The sequence below is a fragment of the Rattus norvegicus genome, chromosome 14 (assembly GCF_036323735.1).
Source record: "Rattus norvegicus strain BN/NHsdMcwi chromosome 14, GRCr8, whole genome shotgun sequence".
NCBI classification, from domain to species: Eukaryota; Metazoa; Chordata; class Mammalia; order Rodentia; family Muridae; genus Rattus; species Rattus norvegicus.
The window spans coordinates 107,372,700-107,398,848 of record NC_086032.1 but is presented as its reverse complement, the minus strand read 5'-3'; the positions used below and the strand labels follow the sequence as shown (position 1 = coordinate 107,398,848).

The window sequence follows — 26,149 nt, the reverse complement described above, 5'->3', positions numbered from 1 at the left end:
GGGGACACATCAGCATACTATCACACTTAACAGTTCTCTCCAAGGTCTCCAAGGACAAGAAGTCTTGGCTCTTCCTATTTTGGGGGATGGGAGAGGATGGGCAAGGTTGGGGTAGAGGTAGGGGTTGTCACTGAAAACTTCCATTGTCCCTCTTTCTCAAATGTGCATCTGTAGTCATATCACTGCAAAAGCATGTCCCTACCACATTTAAATATTGGGCAAAAGTGGGTAAGTAAATAATATTATTTAAATAAAAAAATACTATTTGTTTTAGACATCATAAGTAACAGAATTGTAAACTCCTACTAGACTGTCATGTATTTTGTTGTTTATATTTCAGTCTATGATATTTTTACTTCCTCAAAAATACTACTTATTCTTGGCCTGGTGGCACACATTTCTAAAAGTAGAGGCAACAGGATCAAGAATTTCAAGGAAGCAGGGTGGGGGGGGAGAGGGAATAAGGGGTTTGTGGAGGAGAACCTGAGAAGGGGGGATAACAACATTTGAAATGTAAATAAATAAAATAACCAATAAAAATATGAAAAAATTCCTCATCTAACTTGTAGAGGCTGACACCAAACTATGCTTTATGAGACCTCAAAGAAACAAACAATATGATTTAAGCTTAACTGCAAACTTACAGATGCATTGTTCAGAATGATAATACCTAATGAAAGGTTAAAATATACTTCTGGAAATACAACATCACCTTTTGTATTTTGGGTATAAAATTTTAAGTGAATGATCTGAGTATACTGAAAATATTATAAAAATCTATTAGTATCACCATTTTGCAAATCTGGCTTTGTCTCATAAATTAAAACACAGCATGGTAACAATGTATTGCAATGCATATACATCACACCTCTCCAACAGCTTGCACTGTCAGGCAAATACTCTTCCAAGAGTTATAACAACATTTTCTGTCAGTTCAACCTGGGTTAGATATTTTCACAAGAGAAAACAAGCTCAGTTGTAGATTAAAAAGTTTCCAATGCTATTATGTACAGTTTATTCAATCATAAAATATGATATGACTTAGGGAATAATTCATATATTTTCCCCTAATTGTCACTGATGAATGAAGAAAATTTGAGAATTAATGGAAATTATTTATGTTAATGTTGAATGGATATTTTCATGTAAGTTATTTTGGTTTTAATGTTAGTACTGGCATATTTTTAAGTGAAAAATAAAATTTATATTTAGAGCACAAAGCATGGTATCCTCTGGTAGTTTTATAGTTTCAGGTCTTGCATTGAAATCTGTCATCTATTTGCACTGGTATGAAATCAGAGTGTAAGTCATTCTTTTACAATCAAACAACATTTTCCCAGCACCATTTATTGAAAGGATTATCATTTTCTACTCTGTCATGTCTGTCAATAATCAGTTAAATATAAGCGCATAGCTTTATTTCCAGGCTTGCTATTCTGTTTAATTTCTTTATATGTCTACTATTTTGTTGTTGTTGCTAATATGCTATTTTGTTTGTATCAAAGTGTATTTTTAGGCTACTTTCTTAAGTATTTATTTTTATTCTGTCTGCATCTATGTCTGAAAACCACTTGCATTCCTGATGTCTGTGAAAGCCTGAAGACTGCATTAAAGTGCTTGGAACAATATGGTTTTGAACTCCCATGTAGTAGTGGGAATCAAACAAGGGTTTTCAAGCCAATGTTTTCAACCACTGGACTTTCTCTCTAGCCCTAACTCACATTTAAAAATTTGTATGCTGTTTTTCTTCTTTTACCATGTTGGTCTTGGGGACTGAACTCAGGTAGGTCATTAGGATTGATTTGTTGCAGGTACAATTATCCACTGAGTCATCTTTGACAACCTGTTTATTATTTCTCTTTCTCTTCTTGTCTCCTTAAGGACTCCCTCCCTCTGCCTCCTCTCCTTCCTCTTTTTCTTAAAGACAGAGTTAATTTGTATAGCTCTGGCTGTCCTGGAACTCACTCCGTAGATCAGGCTGGCCCTAAACTCAGAGATCCACCTCTCCCTGCCTCCTGAGGGCTGTGATTAAAGGTGTGCACCACCACCAGTTCTTAATAGATATTACATGTGCGATTTTCTTTTTGAAGTTTTTCAAATCTATTCTTTTTTTTTTATTAACTTGAGTATTTCTTATATACATTTCCAGTGTTATTCCCTTTCCCGGTTTCCAGGCAAACATCCCCCTCCCCCCTCCCCTTCCTTATGGGTGTTCCCCTCCCAACCCTCCCCCCATTGCCGCCCTCCCCCCATAGTCTAGTTCACTGGGGGTTCAGTCTTAGCAGGACCCAGGGCTTCCCCTTCCACTGGTGCTCTTACTAGGATATTCATTGCTACCTATGGGGTAAGAGTCCCAGGGTCAGTCCATGTATAGTCTTTAGGTAGTGGCTTAGTCCCTGGAAGCTCTGGTTGCTTGGCATTGTTGTACATACGAGGTCTCGAGCCCCTTCAAGCTCTTCCAGTTCTTTCTCTGATTCCTTCAATGGGGGTCCCATTCTCAGTTCAGTGGTTTGCTGCTGGCATTCGCCTCTGTATTTGCTGTATTCTGGCTGTGTCTCTCAGGAGCGATCTACATCCGGCTCCTGTCGGCCTGCACTTCTTTGCTTCATCCATCTTGTCTATATGGGTGGCTGTATATGTATGGGCCACATGTGGGGCAGGCTCTGAATGGGTGTTCCTTCAGTCTCTGTTTTAATCTTTGCCTCTCTCTTCCCTGCCAAGGGTATTTTTGTTCCCCTTTTAAAGAAGGAGTGAAGCATTCACATTTTGATCATCCGTCTTGAGTTTCATTTGTTCTAGGCATCTAGGGTAAATCAAGCATTTGGGCTAATAGCCACTTATCAATGAGTGCATACCATGTGTGTTTTTCTGTGATTGGGTTACCTCACTTGGGATGATATTTTCCACTTCCAACCATTTGCCTACGAATTTCATAAAGTCGTTGTTTTTGATAGCTGAGTAATATTCCATTGTGTAGATGTACCACATTTTCTGTATCCATTCCTCTGTTGAAGGGCATCTGGGTTCTTTCCAGCTTCTGGCTATTATAAATAAGGCTGCTATGAACATAGTGGAGCACGTGTCTTTTTTATATGTTGGGGCATCTTTTGGGTATATGCCCAAGAGAGGTATAGCTGGATCCTCAGGCAGTTCAATGTCCAATTTTCTGAGGAACCTCCAGACTGATTTCCAGAATGGTTGTACCAGTCTGCAACCCCACCAACGATGGAGGAGTGTTCCTCTTTCTCCCCATCCTCGCCAGCATTTACTGTCACCTGAGTTTTTGATCTTAGCCATTCTCACTGGTGTGAGGTGAAATCTCAGGGTTGTTTTGATTTGCATTTCCCTAATGACTAAAGATGTTGAACATTTCTTTAGGTGTTTCTCAGCCATTCGGCATTCCTCAGCTGTGAATTCTTTGTTTAGCTCTGAACCCCATTTTTTAATAGGGTTATTTGTTTCCCTGCGGTCTAACTTCTTGAGTTCTTTGTATATTTTGGATATAAGGCCTCTATCTGTTGTAGGATTGGTAAAGATCTTTTCCCAATCTGTTGGTTGCCGTTTTGTCCTAACCACAGTGTCCTTTGCCTTACAGAAGCTTTGCAGTTTTATGAGATCCCATTTGTCGATTCTTGATCTTAGAGCATGAGCCATTGGTGTTTTGTTCAGGAAATTTTTTCCAGTGCCCATGTGTTCCAGATGCTTCCCTAGTTTTTCTTCTATTAGTATGAGTGTGTCTGGTTTGATGTGGAGGTCCTTGATCCACTTGGTGTTTCTTTTCTGGTCCAATCTATTTGGAGTTCTGTAGGCTTCTTGTATGCCTAAGGGTATCTCTTTCTTTAGGTTAGGGAAGTTTTCTTCTATGACTTTGTTGAAGATATTTACTGGTCCTTTGAGCTGGGAGTCTTCACTCTCTTCTATACCTATTATCCTTAGGTTTGATCTTCTCATTGAGTCCTGGATTTCCTGTATGTTTTGGACCAGTAGCTTTTTCCCCTTTACATTATCTTTGACAGTTGAGTCAATGATTTCTATGGAATCTTCTGCTCCTGAGATTCTCTCTTCCATCTCTTGTATTCTGTTGGTGAAGCTCGTATCTACAGCTCCTTGTCTCTTCTTTTGGTTTTCTATATCCAGGGTTGTTTCCATGTGTTCTTTCTTGATTGCTTCTATTTCCATTTTTAATTCCTTCAGCTGTTTGATTGTGTTTTCCTGGAATTCTTTCAGGGATTTTTGTGACTCCTCTCTATGGGCTTCTACTTGTTTATTTATGATTTCCTGGAATTCTTTCAGGGATTTTTGCGATTTCACTCTGTAGGCTTCTACTTGTTCTCTAAGGGAATTCTTCACGTCTTTCTTGAAGTTCTCCAGCATCATGATCAAATATGATTTTGAAACTAGATCTTGCTTTTCTGGTGTTTTGGATATTCCATGTTTGTTTTGATGGGAGAATTGGGCTCCGATGGTGCCATGTAGTCTTGGTTTCTGTTGATTGGGTTCCTGCGCTTGCCTCTCGCCATCAGATTATCTCTAGTGTTACTTTGTTCTGCTATTTCTGACAGTGGGTAGACTGTCCTATAAGCCTGTGTGTCAGGAGTGCTGTATAGACCTTTTTCCTGTTTTCTTTCAGCCAGTTATGGGGACAGAGTGTTCTGCTTTCGGGCGTGTAGTTTTTCCTCTCTACAGGTCTTCAGCTGTTCCTGTGGGCCTGTGTCTTGAGTTCACCAGGCAGCTTTCTTGCAGCAGAAAAGTTGGTCTTACCTGTGGTCCCAAGGCTCAAGTTTGCTCGCGGGGTGCTGCCCACGAGCTCTCTGGGGCGGCAGCAACCAGGAAGATCTGCGCCGCCGTTTCCAGGAGTTCGTGCACCAGGGTTCCAGATGGCGTTTGGTGTTTTCCTCTGGAATCAGTAATGTGTGCAGAGTGCAGTCTCTCCTAGTTTCCCAGGCGTGTCTGCCTCTCTGAAGATTTAGCTCTCCCTCCCACGGGATTTGGGTGCAGAGAACTGTTTATCCGGCCTGTTCCTTCATGTTCCGGCGGTGTCTCAGGCGCAGGGGTCCTGCCGCTCCTGGGCCCTCCCCCACGGGAACCCAGTGGCCTTATACAGTTTCCTCTTGGGCCAGGGATGTGGGCAGGGGTGGGCAGTGTTGGTGGTCTCTTCCGCTCTGCAGCCTCATGAGTGCCCACCTGACCAGTCAGTGAGGTCTCTCTCCCACGGGGTCTGGGAGCAGAGAGCTGCTGCAGGCCGGGATCCGCAGGTGTGGGACTCCCGGTAAACACAGGGAGTGCCTGGTCCTAGAGGAATTCTGCCTCTATGTGTCCCGAGTTCACCAGGCAGGTCTCTTGCAGCAGAAAAGTTGGTCTTACCTGTGGTCCCGAGGCTCAAGTTTTCTCGCGGGGTGCTGCCCACGAGCTCTCTGCGGCGGCAGCAACCAGGAAGATCTGCCTCAAATCTATTCTTAATATATGAAGATACTATTTTGACTTTATATAACTCATCTTTACTGCACTAATTTTATTACATATGAGGACACTGTAGCTGTCTTCAGACACACCAGGAGAGGGGATCAGATCTCACTGCAGATGGCTGTGAGCTACCATGTTGTTGCTAGGTTTTGAACTCAGGACCTCGAGAAGAGCAGTCAGTGCTCTTAACCACTGAGCCATCTCTTCAGCTAATTTTTTGTTGTTGTTGTTGTTGTTGTTGTTGTTGTTGCTTTTAAACTTACAGTTTTAAGGTACATTTTCATTCAAATCACCATATACTCTGTCCTTCACATATAGGTAAGGAAACACATACAGGTTTTTTTAATAGCAGAAAACTGAAGTCTTAGCTGCTTTCTTTGTAACACAATTAACAGAAGTACAATTCAAAATTATATAAACCAACTCAAAGGAAAAAAAAACACACGATCATCTCATCAGATGCTGAGAAAGCATTTGACAAGATTCAACACCCCTTCATGTTAAAAGTCTAGGAAAGATCAGGAATTCAAGGCCCATACCTAAATATAGTAAAAACAATACAGCAAACCAGTAGCCAACATCAAATTAAATGGAGAGAAACATGAAGCAATCACACTAAATCAAGGCTGCCCACTCTCTCTCTACTTATTCAATATAGTACTCAATATCCTACCCAGAGCAATCAGACAACAAAAGGAGGTCAGAGGGATACACACTGGAAAGGAAGAAGTCAAATTATCACTATTTTCAGATGATATAGTATACTTAAGTGACCCCAAAAGTTCCACCAGAAAACTACTAAGCCTGATAAACAACTTCAGCAAAGTGGCTGGATATAAAATTAACTCAAACAAATCAGTAGCCTTCCTCTACCCAAAGGATAAACAGGCTAAGAAAGAAATTAGGGAAATGACACCCTTCACAATAGTCACAAGTAACATAAAATACTGCAGAGTGACTCTAACCAAGCAAATGAAAGATCTGTATGACAAGAACTTCAAGTCTCTGAAGAAAGAAATTAAAGAAGATCTCAGAAGATGGAAATACCTCCCATGCTCATGGATTGGCAGGATTAATGTAGTAAAAATGGCCATCTTGCCAAAAGCAACCTACAGAGTCAATGCATTCCCCATCAAAATTCCAACTCAATTCCTCAGAGTTAGAAAGAGCAATTTGCAAATTCATATGGAATAAAAAAAAACCCAGGACAGCAAAAACTACCCTCAACAATAAAAGAACTTCTGGGGGAATCATCATCCCTGACCTCAAGCTGTATTACAGAGCAATATTGATAAAAAAAACTGTACAGTATTGGTACAGAGACAGGCAGGTAGATCAGTGGATAGAAGTGAAGTCTAAGAAATGAACCCACACACCTATGGTCACTTGATCTTTGACAAAGGAGCTAAAACCATGCAGTGGAAAAAGGAACAGCATTTTCAACAAATGGTGCTGGTTCAACTGGAGGTCAGTACTTAGAAGAGTGCAAATCGACCCATTGTCACCTCCTTGTAAAATGCTCAAGTCCTAATGGATCAAAGGGTGGCTGGTTGGGTTGGGAAACACCCTCACAGAAGAAGGGGGAGGGATAGGATAGGGGGCTTATGGATGGGAAACCAGGAAAGGGGGATAACATTTGAAATGTAAATAAAAAATATCAAATAAAAAAGTTACACAAATACTTTAATATATTTCTATGAATTCTCTACTTATTATTTAGTCAGTACATAAGACACTAGGATTTTATTATTAGGTTATCAAGTATAAAACCAGAAAAACTTTGATAACATACAGGATGAACCGTCTATCTGTATAACTAATTATAAGCACTAAACTAGAAATTCTTTCAAAGCTTATATCTATGTTCTTTGTTTATCTGTTACCTGATGGTATTGTGGCAACATTTGATAAGTGTTTAAAAATATTTGCTCAAAAATCCAGGTAAAATAATCTAATACTATGTCATTTGGAAATTGTAGAACTAATTTATTTTGAATAAATTTTTGACCTGGCTATAATGAACAAAATGTATTAGCACACCAAAGCTTATAAAGCAAACAAATGTAATGAATTTAATTTTTTAAGAAAGGGCCTGGGGACAAAGAGCAAAATACAAATATATTTATTTATTTATTTTTAACACAGGGTCTAACTATGTAGACCACTGTGATGGTTTGTATATTCTTGGCAGAGATTGGCAATATTTTAAAGTGTGGCCCTGTTGGAGTAGGTGTGTCACTGTGGGGGTGTGTTTTATGACCCTCTTCCTGGATGTATGGAAGTCAGTCTTCTGCTAGGAGCCTTCAGATGAAGATGTAGAACTCTCAGCTCCTCCTGCACCATGCCTGCCTGGATGCTGCCATGTTCCCACCTTGATGGTAATGAACTGAACCTCTAAATCTGTAAACCAGCCCTAATTAAATGTTGTCTTTATTAAGCGTTGCCTTGGTCATGGTGTCTGTTCACAGCAGTAAAACCCTAACAAGACAACCATGCTGGCTTCAAACTCAGAATCTGCCTGCCTCTATCTACCTAGTGAGTCCTGGGATGAACGGTATGTGCTATCACACCCAGAAAGAAGTTACAAAATTATTTAGTAGTCTCTCATTATCCCCAGCAAGGAATCAGCTGGTATGGATAATTTATTTATTTACTGTTAAGAAAACAGCCCTAGCCAAGAAAACCCTTGATATTCACCTTTAAGGTCTTACTATGTTTTTGACTTCCTAGTTTGATTTCTCTGTATTCAAAGACATATTGATCAGATAAAACAACTGTTTTACTTAATGGATGACTATTGTTCTCAGGATAAACCAATAAATTAGTATTCTATCTCTTATGACAGTAACTTAAAATACTGCCTAACCAACAATCCAAACCTGTTAATGAATTCACAAAACTGAAGTTTTGCTTTAGACTAATTGTATACTTCTAAAGAGCTGTACATTGTCTTATGTATATAATAATTTGTGTTAAATACTAAATGAAGCTATAATAGAATTACTTGATAGAATTTGGAACAGAAAAGGGACAGAATTCAGGTTTTCAAAAAGCCCTTCTCCACGAACATATAAAATAGATTTTTTAAGTCATAAAAAATTAAAAACAAGATATTAACCTGAGACAATAATTTTGGAGACAACTGCTTATCTTGTGGGATCTTAGCTAGGGAAAATATAACCTTTGTTTATTTATTAATCCACTTAAAGAAAACGAAACTGAGACTACCTTCAGCAAGTTCACTAGTTCTGGATATCTGTTCCAGCTCCCAGCCAAGGTGCAATGACTCATCCATACTTTGTTTCTGTGCCATTTCCAGAGTCATATTTTCTTCCATTAATTCTTCAATCTTCTTTCTATCCATATCTCGCTCCTTTTCGATTATACAGAATGGGGAAAGAAAGCTAAGAAATAGTGCAATTTCCATCCATTATTCATTTATTTTTACTTAGTTTAAACTGAATGTTTTTACTTCCTTAACATTTTCTCCTTGAAGGCAATACTTATTGTAATCACCACTGATCAATATTGATCATTGACAATGACAATATTGATCAGCCTGACATCCTTTTAAAATGATCTTTAAAAAAAATATTTTTACACTCCAGATTGATTGATTCTTCCTGTCCACCCACCAAGGGTTCCACATTCCATATTGCCTCCCGCTACCCTTCCCACCAACCTTGCACCGTCTCCATACGAACGTCCCCACTAAGTTTCTTAAAAACTTAGTTCTTTGAGAATTTCTATGACATGTTCTGGCTGTTTTCACTCTTCTTTTCCCTTCCCCTAAATCCCCTCCTTGTTACCCACTGGCCCAAGACTGTGTCCTTTTTTTTTTTTAAAGCCTGTCAAGTTCAATTTGTACATATATTCTTGGATATAAATAATCTTTAGGGACAAAATGAAAATCTTCATTCTCACGATTTCAGTCATTTAACAAAATATTTATGGTCACTGATAAATTATAGCTGTAATGTTTTTGTATTCTAAAAGACATGCTTGTAAAATAGATTTACTGCTTTATAAAGGCAAAAATTACTGTATATTTTATGTAATGGTAGAAATATTTTAAAATATTGAGCTATCTAGTCGATGTTAAAGCCTTACTAAATACTCTAGCCATTCTGGTCATTATAGGGAATTTAGCTGAATCAAGGAATGTGAATCGAAGAATTCTTCCTTAGAAACCAGGAAAATTGATGAATTCCATAAATCTTACCATTTCCATATCATGCAATTTAGCCTTTAATTGTAAATTCTCTTTTTCTAATTCATGTAATTTGTCAGAACGAGCCCGAGTTCCTTCTAGTTGGTCTTCCAGCATAGTTTTTGTTTCTAATAAAACTTGATTATCTTCTTTTAATTCCTATAAACATTTAAAGTAGGTTTTAAAAAAATTAATTAGAAATGTGCTAATATCTGTTTTTTGAAGCTTAGGAGGTAAAAATTCATCATTACAAATAAACACATTACACCATTCTTAATAACATTCTCATGTAAGAGTAAAGCTACTGAGCACTAAACAGTTGTTCTTTTTTTTTTTTTTTTTTTTTTTTTTTTTGGCTTCACTTACTTTCTACTCCCTGCCCCAGAATTAAACATATTATACATTCAAAATATGTAAACCTAATACCACTGGGACTTCACAGGGAAATGATGGAATACATTTAAGTGGGTCACAAGGTTCAGAGATACAAAACTTCAAGCAAATAACACTTACTTGGACTGAAAGAGATTTAAAATTTTACCTCTATAGAGGAGTAACTTGAAAGTGACTTGTTCTAGGTTTTTACAATATGAAACTACGACCCACTCAAATAAATGATAAAACAAGACTCCTGTCAATTTAATTTATAATTATTTTGAAACACAGCCAATAAGCCCAGGCTGTCTACAAACTTGTGATGTTTCTTGTGTCTGCCTCTTAGTGTGCTGGGACTTTATAAGCCTACACAATCTGTTGCAATCTCTCAGATTCTTTTTTTCCCTGCCCCCTCCCTTCTTTCTTTGAGTTAGGGTCTCAATATATGGCCTGGCTGGCCTAGAATTCACTAAGTAAACTAGGATTGCCTTAAACTCACAAAGATTCACCTGTTTCTGCTTCTAGAGTGCCAGGTTTCAAGGCATGCACCACTGTGCCTTCATTTCTTTCTTGTATTGGAGCTAAAATCCAAAGCATAGTGTACGTGTGGCAAGATATCCAATACTAAGCTTAATCTTCAGTCCTCAAGATAAATACCAAATAAACCATTTGAGGAAATCCTTTTATATAATTTTGAAGCAGGTATTCACAATTGTTATTGTGCTAAATAATATGTCTGTTGTTTATAAAGTCTAGAGAAAATACATCATTCTGCTGGGTTCTGAGATAGGATTTCACTATGTATTCAAAAATGGTCTCAAACAGTGATCTTTCCACCTGCATCTCCTGAGCTGGGGTAACAGGTATATACTGTCATGCTTTAAGACAATGATATCCATGACAGACATAATATGAATATTATACATGGTCATATGTGTGTCTACACACGTATATTAGAATTTTCAAGTTTCAGTAGAATAATAAATGAATGATTAGTAAAAGGAATAAATGACAAATGTTCTATTTTCTCATGTTGAAATTGCAGTATTTATTTATTTGTGTATGTGTAGGGCACATTCTACAGCACCACTGGAGCCAGAGGAAACCTGCAGAGGTTGGCCCAGCTTTCCACCACGTAGGTCCTTGGAATTAAACTCTAAACATGAGCCTTTGCAGGAGGTGTCTTTAACCCACTGAGCCATCTGACCTACCCTTTCTTGTTTTCATTTCTTCATTCCACATACTCTCTTTCCTTCTCATACAGAAACTTAATATCTCATGTTTGCTGAAAATAAGGAAGTTAACAGAAATGCGGAATGCAAGGGCTGTTAAACTCAGACAAAAAAGAAGTTTTTCTTAATTCAACTATATATACAAAGCCTTCAATTACCTCAATATCCTAATATGAAAAAACCCAATAATCATAAAAACATTTTCCATTATTTCTGGGAACAAGCTTGAAATTAACAGAGCTAAGAATTTTGAGTGTTAGAGGAGTTGTTCAAGTCTTCTATGGCTTCAAAACTAAACTGTAGATATGGGGTGGGTGGAGGAATAAGAGTGGTTTGAAGGAGTCATTAAGCTTAATAATGTGTGAAGACAGTTAAAATAACCCAAAGAACTTAATGTTACCACTAGATTAAGTTCCTTTGTTTATAAAATGTGTTTTGAAAATCTTAGCATTTTTAAAAAGGTATGAATAATTATGCAACATACCTCAACTCTTGCCTTATAAAATTCAATATCATGTAGTCTCTCTTTATATCTACAGAGTTCACTTTCAAGCTTATCAACTCTGACTGCTTTCTCTCGGAGGGCATCCAATTCGTCTCGGTACATTCTAGCAGATCGAGCATCCGAAAGCAAATTCATGTTCTAAATATAAATATAAATATAAATATAAATAATGTCTCGAATATAAACTTTCCCTTTTAAGCCATTCTTTGTCCAAACAAGTTCATTAATTTAATAAAATATAATATATATTTTAAAAGAAAATTGTATTATATATAAAGAATAATTGTTTCTTGAAAAATGAAGACAAGCGAAGCCTTTTCCCTGAACCAAGTACAAAAGGGTTTTAAAAATATGTTTATATACAAATATTTACAAAATGTTCTGTAATAGCAATTTTTTAAATGCATTGAAAATTAAGTTAACGTCTACTTTATACAACATTCATAATTAAATTAAAGTTTAAAAGTTAACTGTAGGGATGGCTAAGAACCGTTAAGAGCACTGCCTGCTCTTCCAGAGGACCTGGTTCAATTCCTACCATGAACATGTTGGGTAAAACCCATTTGTAACACCAGTTCCAAGGGATCTGTCACTTGCTTCTGGCCTCTGGGAGCACTGCACTCAAGTGGTACATAGGCATACATGAGGCAAATATCCAGACACACAAAATTAATATATATTTTAAAGGTTTAGCTTTAAAATTCGAGATAATAAGTATATCGAAGAGATAAGTGATATGATAACTATTTTAGAGAAATGTCTTTAACCAAATATGTGACCTACCACACACATATTCTATATATATATATGTACATATACATATATATACATATATATATACATGTATATATACATATATTGCACACACATACATTCGCACGCTCTCTCTCTCTCTCATGCACACACACTCTCTCTCACTCTCTCCACACACACACACATTCTCTCTACACACACACACACACACACACTCTCTCTCTCCACACACACACACACACACACACACACTCTCTCTCCACACACACACACACTCTCTCTCTCTCTCTACACACACACACACTCTCTCTCTCTCCACACACACACAGACACACACAGACACACAGACACACAGACACACACACACACACACAGACACACACACACACACACACACACCTCTCTTTATTGAGAAGTGGAATAAGAGCCAGAGCATGTAAAACTTAAAATGACCCCTCCCTGGCTCACTCATCAAGGATAGTCTCAGTTTATGATCTTGGATACAGCTCTTGCCATCAAAAGGGCAGGCTAAGGTAGTTAGGGGAAACTACTAGCCTTACTCCAATCCTTGTCATTTATGACCTAGATACCCAAATAAAGGACAACGACATAGTGATTAAAAGTTTAGGAACTGAACCAGTCCTACAACTCTCTGTATCAAAATCCCGTGGGGAAGAAAGCTGGAATCTCAGAAGTGTGGAAAATCCTGAGAGCTCAGAAGAGATAACCACTTCTGCTCACATTCCTGACCCAAGAGAAACCTGCCTAGTGCCCTCTGTGCCTGCTGGGCACAGGAAACTAGGAGCAGTCAGGGGCAGGACCTTTTTGGTTTCTGCCTGTGCCCAGAGCTCAAAGCCAAAAGCCAGGAGCTCAGACACACCTGAGAGCAGAAGTAAGAAAGACCGACTTTTCTGCTCAAAGCAGCAGCCTGGTGGCCTCAGGGCACACAAAGGCAGGAGGAATCTGGGACAGGACACTTTTGGTACCTGCCAGCCCCTGGAGCTGAAGCACTCCCACAGCTCTGTTGTACCCAATTCCCATGGGAGAGAGAACTGTACTCTCAGAAGTTCAGACAATCATGAGAGCTCAGGGGAGACCACCACTTTTGCTAACATTCCTAGCCAAAGAAGAGCCTGCCTAGTGCCCTCTGAATACAGGAGTACAGAAGCAGTGAGCAACCAGAAGCTAAAAGCCAGTCAAGAGGAGCTCTGATACATCTGAGAGCAGAGGTGAGACTAACTCTTCTGCTCTAAGCTACCCATCTGGAGGCTTCAGGGAACGTAAACCCAGGTGCAGGTCTCTGTTCCCAGATCCAGCTGAAAGAAAACAGGTCTATGGTAGTGCTGACACACAGGCTTACAGAACACTCAAGCCACTGTCGGACACAGCAAGACAAACTAACTCCAGAGACAACCTGACGGCAAGAGTCAAGTGCAAGAACCTGTGGAATAGAAACCAAGACTACTTGGCATCATCAAAGCCCAGTTCCACCACCAAAGCAAAAATTGGATATCCAAACACACTAGAAAAGTAAGATTTGTATTTAAAATCACACCTCATGATGATGACAAAGGACTTTAAGAAGGACATAATAAACTCCTTTAAAGAAATACAGGACAACACAGGTAAACAAGTAGAAGACGATAAAGAGGAAACAGAAAAATCCCTTAAAGAATTACAGGAAAACACAACCAAACAGATGAAGGAATTGGACAAAACCACGCAGGATTTAAAAATGGAAATAGAAACAATAAAGAAATCACAAGGGGAGACAACCTTGGAGATAAGAAAACCTAGGAAAGATATCAGGAGTCATAGACACAAGCTTCACCAACAGAATACAAGACATAGAAGAGAGAATCTCAGGGGCATAAGATACCATAGAAAACAGTGACACAACTTTCAAAGATAATGGAAAATGCAAAAAGCTCCTAACAAAAAACATCCAGGAAATACAGGACACAATGAGAAGATCAAACCTAAGGGTAATAGATATAGAAGAAAATGAATATTCCCAACTTAAAGGGCCAGGAAAAATCTTCAACAAAATCATAGAGGAAAACTTCCCCAACCTAAAGCAAGAGATGCCCATAATCATACAAGAAGCCTGCAGAACTCCAAATAGATTGGACCAGAAAAAAAATTCCTCCCGTCTCATAATAGTCAAAACACCAAACACACAAAACAAAGAAAGAACATTAAAGGCAGTAAGGGAAAAATGTCAAGTAACATATAAAGGCAGACCTATCAGAATTACACCTGACTTCTCAACAGAGACTATAAAAGCAAGAAGACCCTGGGCAGATGTCATACAGACCCTAAGAGAACACAAATGCCAGCCCAGACTACTATATCCAGCAACACTCTCAATTAATAGAGATGGAGAAACCAAGAAATTCCATGATAAAATCAAATTTACATAATATCTTTCCACAAATCAAGCCCTCCAAAGATAATAGATGGAAAACACAAACAACACAAGGAGGGAAACTACACCCTAGAAAAAGCAAAAAAGTGATCTCCCTGCTACAGAACCAAAAGAGAGACACACAAACATAATTCCACCTCTAACAACAAAAATAACAGGAAAGACTAATCACTATTCCTTAATACCTCTTAACGTCAATGGACTCAATTCCCCACTAAGAAGACACAGACTAACAGACTGGATACATAGGAGGACCCAGCATTTTGCTGCACACAGGAAGAGACAAAGAGATACTACCTCGGAGTAAAAGGCTGGAAAACAATTTTCCAAGCAAATGGTCCCAAAAAAGCTGGAGTAGCCATTTTAATATCAAATAAAATTGCATTTCAACCTAAAGTTATCAAAAAAGATAAGGAAGGACACTTCATATTCTTCAAAGGAAAAATACACTAAGATGAACTCTCAATCCTGAATATCTATGCTCCAAACACAAAGGCACCTACATTCATAAAAGAATAAAGCTCACAGCACACATTGCACCTCGCACAATAATAGTAGGAGATTTCAACACCCCACTCTCATCAATGGACAGATCATGGAAACAGAAACTAAACAGAGACATAGAGAAACTAACAGAAGTTATGAACCAAATGAATTTAACAGACATTTATAGAATACTTCATCCTAAAACAAAAGAATTTACTTCTTCTCAGCACCTCATGGTACTTTCTCCAAAACTAACCATATAATCGATTACAAAACAATCCTCAACAGGTAAAAGAAGTCTGAAATAATCCCATACATCCTATCTACAAGCCCTAGATCACCAGGGACTAAAGCTGGTCTTCAATAATAACAAAAAACAGAAAGCCCACATATACATGGAAGTTGAACAACGCTCTACTCAATGATAACTTGGTCAAGAAAGAAATAAAGGAATTAAAGGCTTATTAAAATTTAATGAAAATGAAGATACAACATACTCAAACTTATGGGATATAATGAAACCAGTGCTAAGAGGAAAACTCATAGCTCTGAGTGCCTCCAAAAGGAAACTGGAGAGGACATACACTAGCAGCTTGACAGCACACATAAAAGCTCTAGAACAAAAAGAAGCAAAAATACTCAAGAGGAGCAGAAGGCAGGAAATAATGAAAGTCAGGGCTGAGATCAACCAAGTAGAAACAAAAACAACTATACAAAGAATCAAGAAAATCAGAAGCTGGTTCTTTGACAATATCAACAAGATAGATAAACCCTTAGCCAGACTAAGCAGAGGGCACAGAGAATGTATCGAAATAAATTAAGACATGAAAAGGGAGACAACAACATAATCTAGGAAAATGCAAAAAAAAAAATCAGATATTACTACAAAAGCCTATATTCAATAAAACTAGAAAATCTGGATGAAATGGAAAATTTTCTAGACAGATACCAGGTACCAAAGTTAAATCAAGATCAGATAAACCATCTAAACAACCCCATAACTCCTAAAAAAATAGAAGCAGTTATTAAAAGTCTCCCAACCGAAAAGAGCCCAGGTCCAGACGGGTTTAGTGCAGAATTCTATCAGACCTTCATAGAAGACCTCATACCAATACTGTCCAAACTATTCCACAAAATCGAAATATACGGAGTGCTACTGAATTCCTTCTATGAAGCCACAATTACTCTTATACCTAAACCACACAAAGACCCAACAAAGAAAGAGAACTTCAGACTAATTTCCCTGATGAATATTGAAGCAAAAATACTCAATAAAATTCTTCCAAACGGAATCCAAAAACACATCAAAATGATCATCCATCATGATCAAGTAGGTTTCATCCCAGGGATGCAGGGATGTTTCAATATATGGAAATCCATCAATGTAATCCACTATGTAAAAAGACTCAAAAGAAAAAAACCACATGACCATCTCATCAGATGCTGAGAAAGCATCTGAAAAAAATTCAACACCCCTTCATGTCAAAAGTCTCAGAAGGATCAGGCATTCAAGGCCCATACCTAAATATAGTAAAAGCAATATACAGCAAACCAGCAGCAAACATCAGACTAAATGTAGAGAAACTTGTTGAAGCAATCCCACTAAATCAGGGACTAGACAAAGCTGCCAATTCTCTCCCTACTTATTAAATATAGTACTCAATGTCCTATCCAGAGCAACCAGACAACAAAAGGATACAAATTAGAAAGGAAGAAGTCAAAACATCACTTTGCAGACGATATGATCGTTTACTTAAATGAACTCAAAAGTTCTACCAGAAAACTACTAAGCCTGATAAACAATGCAATAGTGACTGGATAAAAAATTAACTCAAACAAATCAGTAGCCTTCTTCTACCCAAAGGATAAACAGGCTGAGAAAGAAATTAGGGAAAAGCCACCCTTCATAATAGTAACATAAAGTACGTAGGTGTGACTCTAACCAAGCAAGTGAAGGACCTGTATGACAAGAATTTCAAGTCTCTCTTTTTTTTTTTTTTTTGGTTCTTTTTTTCGGAGCTGGGGACCGAACCCAGGGCCTTGCGCTTCCTAGGCAAGCGCTCTACCACTGAGCTAAATCCCCAACCCCAAATTTCAAGTCTCTTAAGAAAGAAACTGAAGAAGATCTGAGGATGGAAAGACTTACCATGCTCATGGATTGGCAGGACTCATGTAGTAAAAATGGCCATTTTGCCAAAAGCAATCTACAGATTTAATGCAATTCCCACCAAAATTCCAACTCAATTCTTCAGAGTTAGAAAGAGCAATTTGCAAATTCATTTCGAATAACAAAAAACCCAGGACAGCAAACTATACTCAGCAATAAAAGAACATCTGGGGAATCACCATCCCTGACCTCAAGCTGTATTCTAGAGCAAACGTGATAAAAACTGTATGGTATTGGTACAGAGACAGGTAGATAAGTGGAATAGAATTGAAGACCCAGAAATGAACCCACACACCTATGGTCACTGGGTCTTTGACAAAGGAGCTAAAACCATCCAGTGGAAAAAAGATAGCATTTTCAACAAATGGTGATGGTTCAAGTGGAGGTCAGCAGGTAAAAGAATGCAAATTGATCCATTCTTATTCCCCTGTACAAAGCTTAAGTTCAAGTGGATCAAGGACTTCCACATAAAACCAGATATACTCAAATGAATATCAGAAAAAGCGTGGGAAAGTCTCAAACATATAGGCACTGGGGGAAATTTCCTGAACAGAACACCAATGGCTTATGCTCTAAGATCAAGAATCAACAAATTAGATACAGAAAATGTGGTACATCTACACAATGGAATACTACTCAGCTATCAAAAACAATGACTTTATGAAATCCATAGGCAAATGGATGGAACTGGAAAATATCATCCTGAGTGAGGTAATCCAATCACAGAAAAACATACTTGGTATGCACTCATTGATAAGTGGCTATTAGCCCAAATGCTCGAATTACCCTAGATACACAGAACACATGAAACTCAAGAAGGATGACTAAAATGTGGATGCTTCACTCCTTCTTTAAAAGGGGAACAAGAATACCCTTGGGAGGGAATACGGAGGCAAAGCTTAGAGCAGAGACTGAAGGAACACCCATTCAGAGCCTGCCCCACATGTGGACCATACATATACAGCCACCAAACTAGATAAGATGGATGAAGCAAAGAAGTGCAGGCTGACAGGAACCGGATGTAGATCTCTCCTGAGAGACACAGCCAGAACACAGCAAATACATAGGCGAATGCCAGCAGCAAACCACTGAACTGAGAATGGGACCCCCGTTGAAGGAATCAGAGAAAGAACTGGAAGAGCTTGAAGGGGCTCGAGACCCCTTATGAACAACAATGCCAAGCAACTAGAGCTTCCAGGGACTAAGCCACTACCCAAAGACTATACATGGACTGACCCTGGACTCTGACCTCATAGGTAGCAATGAATATCCTAGTAAGAGCACCAGTGGAAGGGGAAGCTCTGGGTCCTGCTAAGACTGAACCCCCAGTGAACATGATTGTTGGGGGGAGGGCAGCAATGGGGGGAGGATGAGGAGGGGAACACTCATAAAGAAGGGGAGGGGGAGGGATTAGGGGATGTTGGCCCGGAAACCGGGAAAGGGAATAACACTCGAAATGTAAATAAGAAATACTCAAGTTAATAATAAAAAAAAAAAAAAAAAGGCTTGCTCCCCTCCTGCCCAATATGTTGTGGCAATTTACATGTTTATAATTTGACCGTATTTACCAGTCTCTTTTATTCTTATACTCACTCTACTCTGTTCTCTTCTTCTCTATTGCTCAAAAAAAATCTTATTACCACTTGACTCAAGATGATGTAAAAAAGGAGACTAATGCATGAAAACATTTTGATATATACAATCTAATATAATCACTATGGGGAGAGCTAAAACCCATAAGCAGATCAATTTATAGTTCACAGAGGTGCTTAGGTAATACATAAAATAGAGGGACTTGGAACTACTCCAGTACAGAAAGATTACTTTGAATCCTGGAAGATTTTGTATAGTAAGGACAAAAGTCTAAAGATCTTGATTTCTAGCTTTGGCTCTGCATTTTGATAAAAGTAATAAAAAGTTATTTGACTTTACGCAAATATATGAGGTAACTGGGCTTAAAGTATTGAAGTCATGGTCATAAATTACAAGGAGGAAACTCAATTTCCAACTACTTCACACTTCAGTATAAACAATCTAGGTACAAAATAAAAAAAAAAAAAACCAAAACCAAAACCAAAAACAATCTAAGTACCAACCTCCTGTTGCAGCCTCTTCAATTCCACTTCCATTTGTTCAAGTTCTTGTTTACAGTCCAGTAACTGCTCAGTCTTTTCTTCCCTTGAATGCGAAAAGATATTTATTAAAGAATAGATGTACTACTTACAGAATCTGCGATCATCACAACATTAATACACACAGATGACTGTTTCTTAACTGCGTGTTGCAGATGGCTCAGCAGCTAAGAGCAGTTGCTGTGCTGCAGAGGGCAAGGGTTAAGTATCCAGCACCAGCATGGTAGCTCACAGCTTTCTGTAGCTCCATTTCTAAGGAATCCAATGCCTTCTAGCCTCTGCAGAAACTAGTACACATCAATAATATACACACTTGCAGAGAAGTATAAGTAAAAATAAGTAATCTTTGTTGGACACCTCTATTTAATCCCAGCACTAAGAAGGCAGAGGCAAGTAAATCTCTGAGTTCAAGCTCAGCTTGATCTTTGCAGCAATTTCCAGGATTTTACAGTAGTATATTGTTACAAAACAAAACCCAAAGTGAATGGAGTTATTAGCCATAACTAATAACACAGGGAAGGAATAAAGCAAGAAAAAGATACTGTGAATAGGGGATTAGATGCTATCAAACTTCCACCAATGACATTAAAAGACTTATGCAGTAACTATTGTCCTATAGTTTATTATAGACTTTTTAAAAATTCTTTAATCTTTTTTATTATAGTTCAGTCATTATCCCTATCCAGGCACACGCTTTGACTGTTCCTCATATATACTTTCTATTTCATCTTCCCTAGATCACCCTTCTTTGTCCTCTCCTACTCTGCATAATCAACAGCAAGTAAGCATGAATGATGTTTTTATCAAATACTGTGTATGAACAGTTGCTATAAGGATTCCAAACTATTTTCTACATTTAAAATGGCCTAAAGAAAACCATACACTTACAATTTGCCATATGTATACCTAAAATCTCTACTTCATATTGCTTAACACATTGTAACATATGAACATACATATACACAAATATATATACACATATATATACACACACACAATGACTCACTGTGTAATGCTGGCTAGTCAGGAACTCACTATGTAGAACAAGCTAGCTAGCCTCAGTGAGATTCACCTATGTCTGCCCTTCAAGTGCTCAAATTAAAGGCATGTACTACCGTGTTCAGCAATATCTCAATTTTTATTAATTCTTCCTCTTTGAATTGCTTTATCTCTTCTGTATCTCCATCACAGCCAACCTTCTTAAAGTAAGCCATCCTTACTATTTTCTGCCTTCTGTTCTAATAAAAGAATGTACTGTATAAAGTACACACACACACACACACACACACACACACACACACACACACACACACATATATATATACTCATCTGCTTTCCTGTATCCAAAACCCACAAAACTCTTAATGGCAGAGGTATTTCCTTTGATTAAAGAAATAAAATGGGGTTGGGGATTTAGCTCAGTGGTAGAGCACTTGCCTAGGAAGCGCAAGGCCCTGGGTTCGGTCCCCAGCTCCGAAAAAAAGAACCAAAAAAAAAAAAAAAGAAATAAAATTTATTAAGTAGGTTTCAGTTTTTAATATAATGAATAATGCTTTATTTAGTGAAGTCATTATTAAAAAGCCTGTATTAATTATATGACTGGAAAATGTTTCTAAAAGGAAAATACAGTCCTTAATTTCCCTGATATCTACTGCCGAACTGCCCTGCTGAAAGATTATAACATCCCGCAGAGAATAAAGGTGTCTATCTATGGCCAGCAAGATAGCACAACAGGTAAAATGAGTACTGCTCTCATGTGTAACAACCTGAGCTTGATCTCCAGGATCCACATCATGAAAGAACCAGTTCCTCCTCTGATTTTTATATGTACACTATGTGTGAAGGTTTGCATATGCTTGGCCCAGGAAGCAGCACTATTAGAAGGTGTGGCCTTGTTGGAGAAAATGCTCCTCCTAGGATATTCAGTCTGTTCCTGGCTTCCTTCGGGTGAAGATGTAGAACTCAGCTCCTCCTGCACCATGCCTGCCTGGATGCTGCAATGCTGCCATGCTCCCGCCTTGATGATAATGGACTGAACCTCTGAACCTATTAGGCAGCCCCAGTTAAATGTTGTCTTTTCTAAAACTTACATTGGTCATGGTGTCTGTTCACAGCAATAAAATCCTAAGACAGAAGTTGGTACCAGGGCCTGAGGGTATTGCTGTGATAGGCCTGACCATGCTTTTGTTTGGATGAATGTGGACTTTAGGACTTTGGATTTGGAAAGCAGTGGAAAGCTTTATTTGGGGTTGGCTTACAGGTTCAGAAGTTCAGTCCATTATCATCAAGGCAGGAGCACGACAGCATCCAGGCAGGCATGGTGCAGGAGGAGCTGAGTTCTACATCTTCACCCGACGGAAGCCAGGAACAGACTGAGCATCCTTAGGCAGGTAGGAAGAGGGTCTCCAAGCCCACCCCACAGTGACACACTTCCTCCCACAAGGCCACACCTTCTAATAGTGCCACTCCCTGGACCAAGCCTATGCAAACCATTACACTATGGCATATGTGTGCACAGCACACAACGCACTATACACTAATAGTAAATAATTTTTAAAAGGTAGTCATATACAAAACAATTTAAGAGGTTAAAATGTCATTGATTTATTTTCAAATACTAAGAAGTGCTACTCTTATTTGTATATTATTAGCCTCTATGTATTTTTTGTCCCATTTATTTATTTCTTCAAGGAGGGAAGTTGAGTGTCACAATGTACAAATGCAAGTCAGAGGACAACTTGAATGAGAAGGTTCTCTCCTTCCACCTTGTGGAAGATTCAGCCTGTCAGACTTAGCCCTTTTATTCTTTAACTTTCTGTAAGTTTGTCTTTGTATAGGTTATAAGTTACTGCTTTTGTCATCCATAAGATACCAGTTACATGCTATATAACATGGAGAAACCTGGAATACATCATGCTAAACAAGAAGGCTATACATTATATGTTCTAGTTATATGAGTGTCAAAAATAGGCAAACCCATGGAAATATAAGAGATTAGCCATTGCTAAGATCTGAGGGCAAAGAAGATGATCAAAGACACTTTTATTCAGTTATTGTACTTTTCCACATAATTACTGCACAACCTAAAAACCTATTCAATTGTACACTTTAAAGGATAAATTGTCAGATACTGAATTTCATCTTAGTAAATAAGTATTTTTTTAACAAAATAATATTATAGAAACTCCAAAACATGAAATCAATTGTACCAGGAAGATCAATAACGTCTTTAATAATATTAACTATGGTATAAAGTTTTTAACTTAAGAATTATTTATTCCATCTAATCATAAATTATATTTTTACTTTATAAATCAATAATCAATTACTTATTTGGTAAAACCAATTATATTATTTGACATTACTCTTAAATGAGCATGTATCAATTGATAGTAAAAAACAATATTCTAATTATTTATTTTAGTTTCCATTAGGTATAAAGCAATCTAGACCTCTATTTAAAAAAAAAAATCAAGATTTCTGCAGCTAATCCACTGTCCCCTTTATAACGAAAGAAACTCTTACTACATGCCACCTTAAGAAATATACAGAAGAAAACATTTTTAAAGACATTATATGGGCTTTAATTAAATACTAGTGACTGAACATACTTGCTACATGCATCTGGTATCTTTACTCACTTAAAAATATCCACTTACATTTTCAAATCATTACATATGAAACCAATTTTTGTCAATCTTCTTAAGGTTGTTTGAATTTTTAATATATTCCAAGGCCAAGTAAATTCTATTTGAAAATTAAATTCTAACATAATGCAAAATGTTAAATGAATTCACATCACTACAATTCTAATTGCACGCTTCAGCTAAAGACTAGAGAAGATTGGGCTAAATTACATGGAAAGAACTAGTGTTCACTGTTTAGGCTCCCCGTTAGCTGCCAGTCAAAGTAATAACAGCAATCTCTCCCTAATTTTCCTGGTGCAGCTGTTTATAGAATATCCTGGGCGTATCCACTTCAATAGACACATAATAATGCAGACATCCACAAATGAAAGCTGTATTTCTTGCTTTCAAAATTTTTTACAGCAGACTATTTAAAATTTTTCCACCTTGCATATCCATTTCACTTTTCTAAGTTAGTTTAAATAATCAATAAACAAATAACTATACTGTGTATTTAAATTTAAAGTCTACATTCTGAAGCTCAAATTCCAGGAAAACAAATTTTTAAAAGGAGAAAATGCATAAATCAAAAATCTTTTGTTCTCCTTAAAGAACAAAATTCAAAGTCTTCAGCAAAGACTGGTCATGCTTTTACTTGTAGTTCACTCCAGAATGAATATGTAAAATTTATACTGTATTTTCTATAATGAGCTTTAATAACTGAGTAAGTAGGGTTTTTTTATCTTTATTAACTTGAGTATTTCTTATTTACATTTCGATTGTTATTCCCCTTCCTGGTTTCTGGGACAACATCCCCCTAGTCCCTTCCCCCCTTCCTTATGGGTGTTCCCCTCCCAACCCTCCCCCCATTACCACCCTCCCCCCAACAATCTAGTTCACTGGGGGTTCAGTCTTGGCAGGACCAAGGGCTTCCCCTTCCACTGGTGCTCTTACTAGGCTATTCATTGCTACCTATGCGGTCAGAGTCCAGGGTCAGTCCATGTATAGTCTTTAGGTAGTGGCTTAGTCCCTGGAAGCTCTGGTTGCTTGGCATTGTTGTTCATATGGGGTCTCAAGCCCCTTCAAGCTCTTTCAGTCCTTTCTCTGATTCCTTCAACGGGTGTCCCGTTCGTAAGTAGTTTTTTTTTTTAGTGCTAATAAATACTGAATATTTTACTAAGTAGATAACTGGCATTTCAATGACTTAATATAGGCAATATGTATAAAATTAGTTTGTGATATCATATGCCAACAATTCAGTCTTTGAAAACAACATTGTCATTATTACTATTATTATTGAGACAGGGTTTCACATAGCCTAGGCTAAGCTTACACTTACTTTGTACCTGAGGATGCCTGTAAATTGCTGGGATTCTCCTGCTTAACCCTACTTGAGTACTGGGCTTATGGGCAAATTTTTCTCATTTTGACAAACACTAATAAAAGGTGTGACTTAGGTTAACAATTGAGGACAACTATTCTATTGTCATACTTAAAATACTGTTAAGGTCATCCTTGTGACCACATTATTTCAATGAATATTGAAAATTAGAGACTTACAATTCCTGCCTAAGTCTTCGGATCTTGGCCTTAGCATCAGCCAGTTCCACTGAGAGATGCTGTCGACTTTCTGTTCGCTTCATGCCTGGAGAACCACAGGGTGACTGTGCAGATGAAGAGGCATGGGGTAGAAAATGAACACCATCTCGCTCTTCAGAGAGTTCTATAATAGTCTAAGAATTAAAGGGGCAAACAAAGAATCAGTTTTAGTGCTCCAGACATCAGTAACCTATACACAGCAGCATTACTCACTCACTAGGTATTCTACAAAATAAACTCACTGATCAAAAGCATCATAACTTTGACAAGTGTGGTGGTACAAGCCGTTAACCCTGGCCCCGGGAATCAGAGGCAGATGCATGTGGATGAGTGTGAGTTTGAGATCAGCCAGTCTAACTAGCAAGTTTCCTGTCAGCCAGGGCTACATTCAAAACAAAGAACAATAACAAAAACATTCTAACTTTGTCATATTTGCTGCCATTTTAAATTTTATTCAACAGTTCAAGCATGCGCTACTTAGCAATAACATTAAAATACATCAATGATTTCTTTTCTCTCTCTAGATATTTTTATAAAAGAAATCACTTATGACAAAATAATTAGATAATAACTGTTGGAACAACATAAAAGACACAGAAAAGAAAACCAAAGAGTAATTTATTTATATCCAATTATGATAGCCAATAGCACAAGTGGGTATTTAATAAAAATTCAAACAGCTCAAAAAATTCAGTTCTTTAGTCACATGTTTTAAGTACAAAATAGGTATCTGTCTACTAGTTGTTATGATGCTGGATAGCCTAAAATATGATCTTGCCACCACTGCAGAATTGGGCAATACTGTTTTAGAAGTTACAGTCCTAGCAGAAGCAATCTCTAGAAAAGGTAAGACCTTAGAAGTTGTTCCCCCCCCCCCTTGGAAGTCAGATGACTGAGGCACAAAAATTGTATATGCTTACACAAGTAGCTAAAAGTCATGTTGCTATTACACTACTAACTGTTCCTTTCATGCTTTATAATACTGCACTATTTCCCATCTCAAAGCTTCTCCAATTCCTTTCTCCAAAGTGTCTCTGTGGGGCACAATCCTTGTTTTCTTAAACCTTTGCTTTATAGATTAAGTATGTAGCTAATTTATATTTTACAAAACCACGTTGCACCATTCTTCTAATTTTCCTTCTTCTTTACTAGTAAATTGTTTCATTCTATACC

General features: G+C 37.8%; 1 protein-coding gene across 13 annotated transcripts in view; it reads right to left on the bottom strand.

The window, feature by feature from the left end:
* The window catches only part of Ccdc88a (coiled coil domain containing 88A), a 151,451-nt gene that overhangs the window by 57,256 nt on the left and 68,046 nt on the right, over positions 1-26,149 (bottom strand). For all 13 annotated transcript variants that reach the window (XR_010057373.1, XR_010057374.1, XR_010057375.1 and 10 more), the window contains exons 8-12: positions 24,938-25,110; positions 19,716-19,797; positions 11,765-11,923; positions 9,686-9,832; positions 8,692-8,836 (exon numbers count right to left, since the gene is read on the bottom strand). Coding sequence is in view for 6 of the 13 variants with exons in the window: in XM_008770470.4 (XP_008768692.2) it covers positions 8,692-8,836; positions 9,686-9,832; positions 11,765-11,923; positions 19,716-19,797; positions 24,938-25,110 (706 nt within the window). In the remaining 7 variants the exon portion in view is untranslated. The remainder of the gene's footprint in view (positions 1-8,691; positions 8,837-9,685; positions 9,833-11,764; positions 11,924-19,715; positions 19,798-24,937; positions 25,111-26,149) is intronic.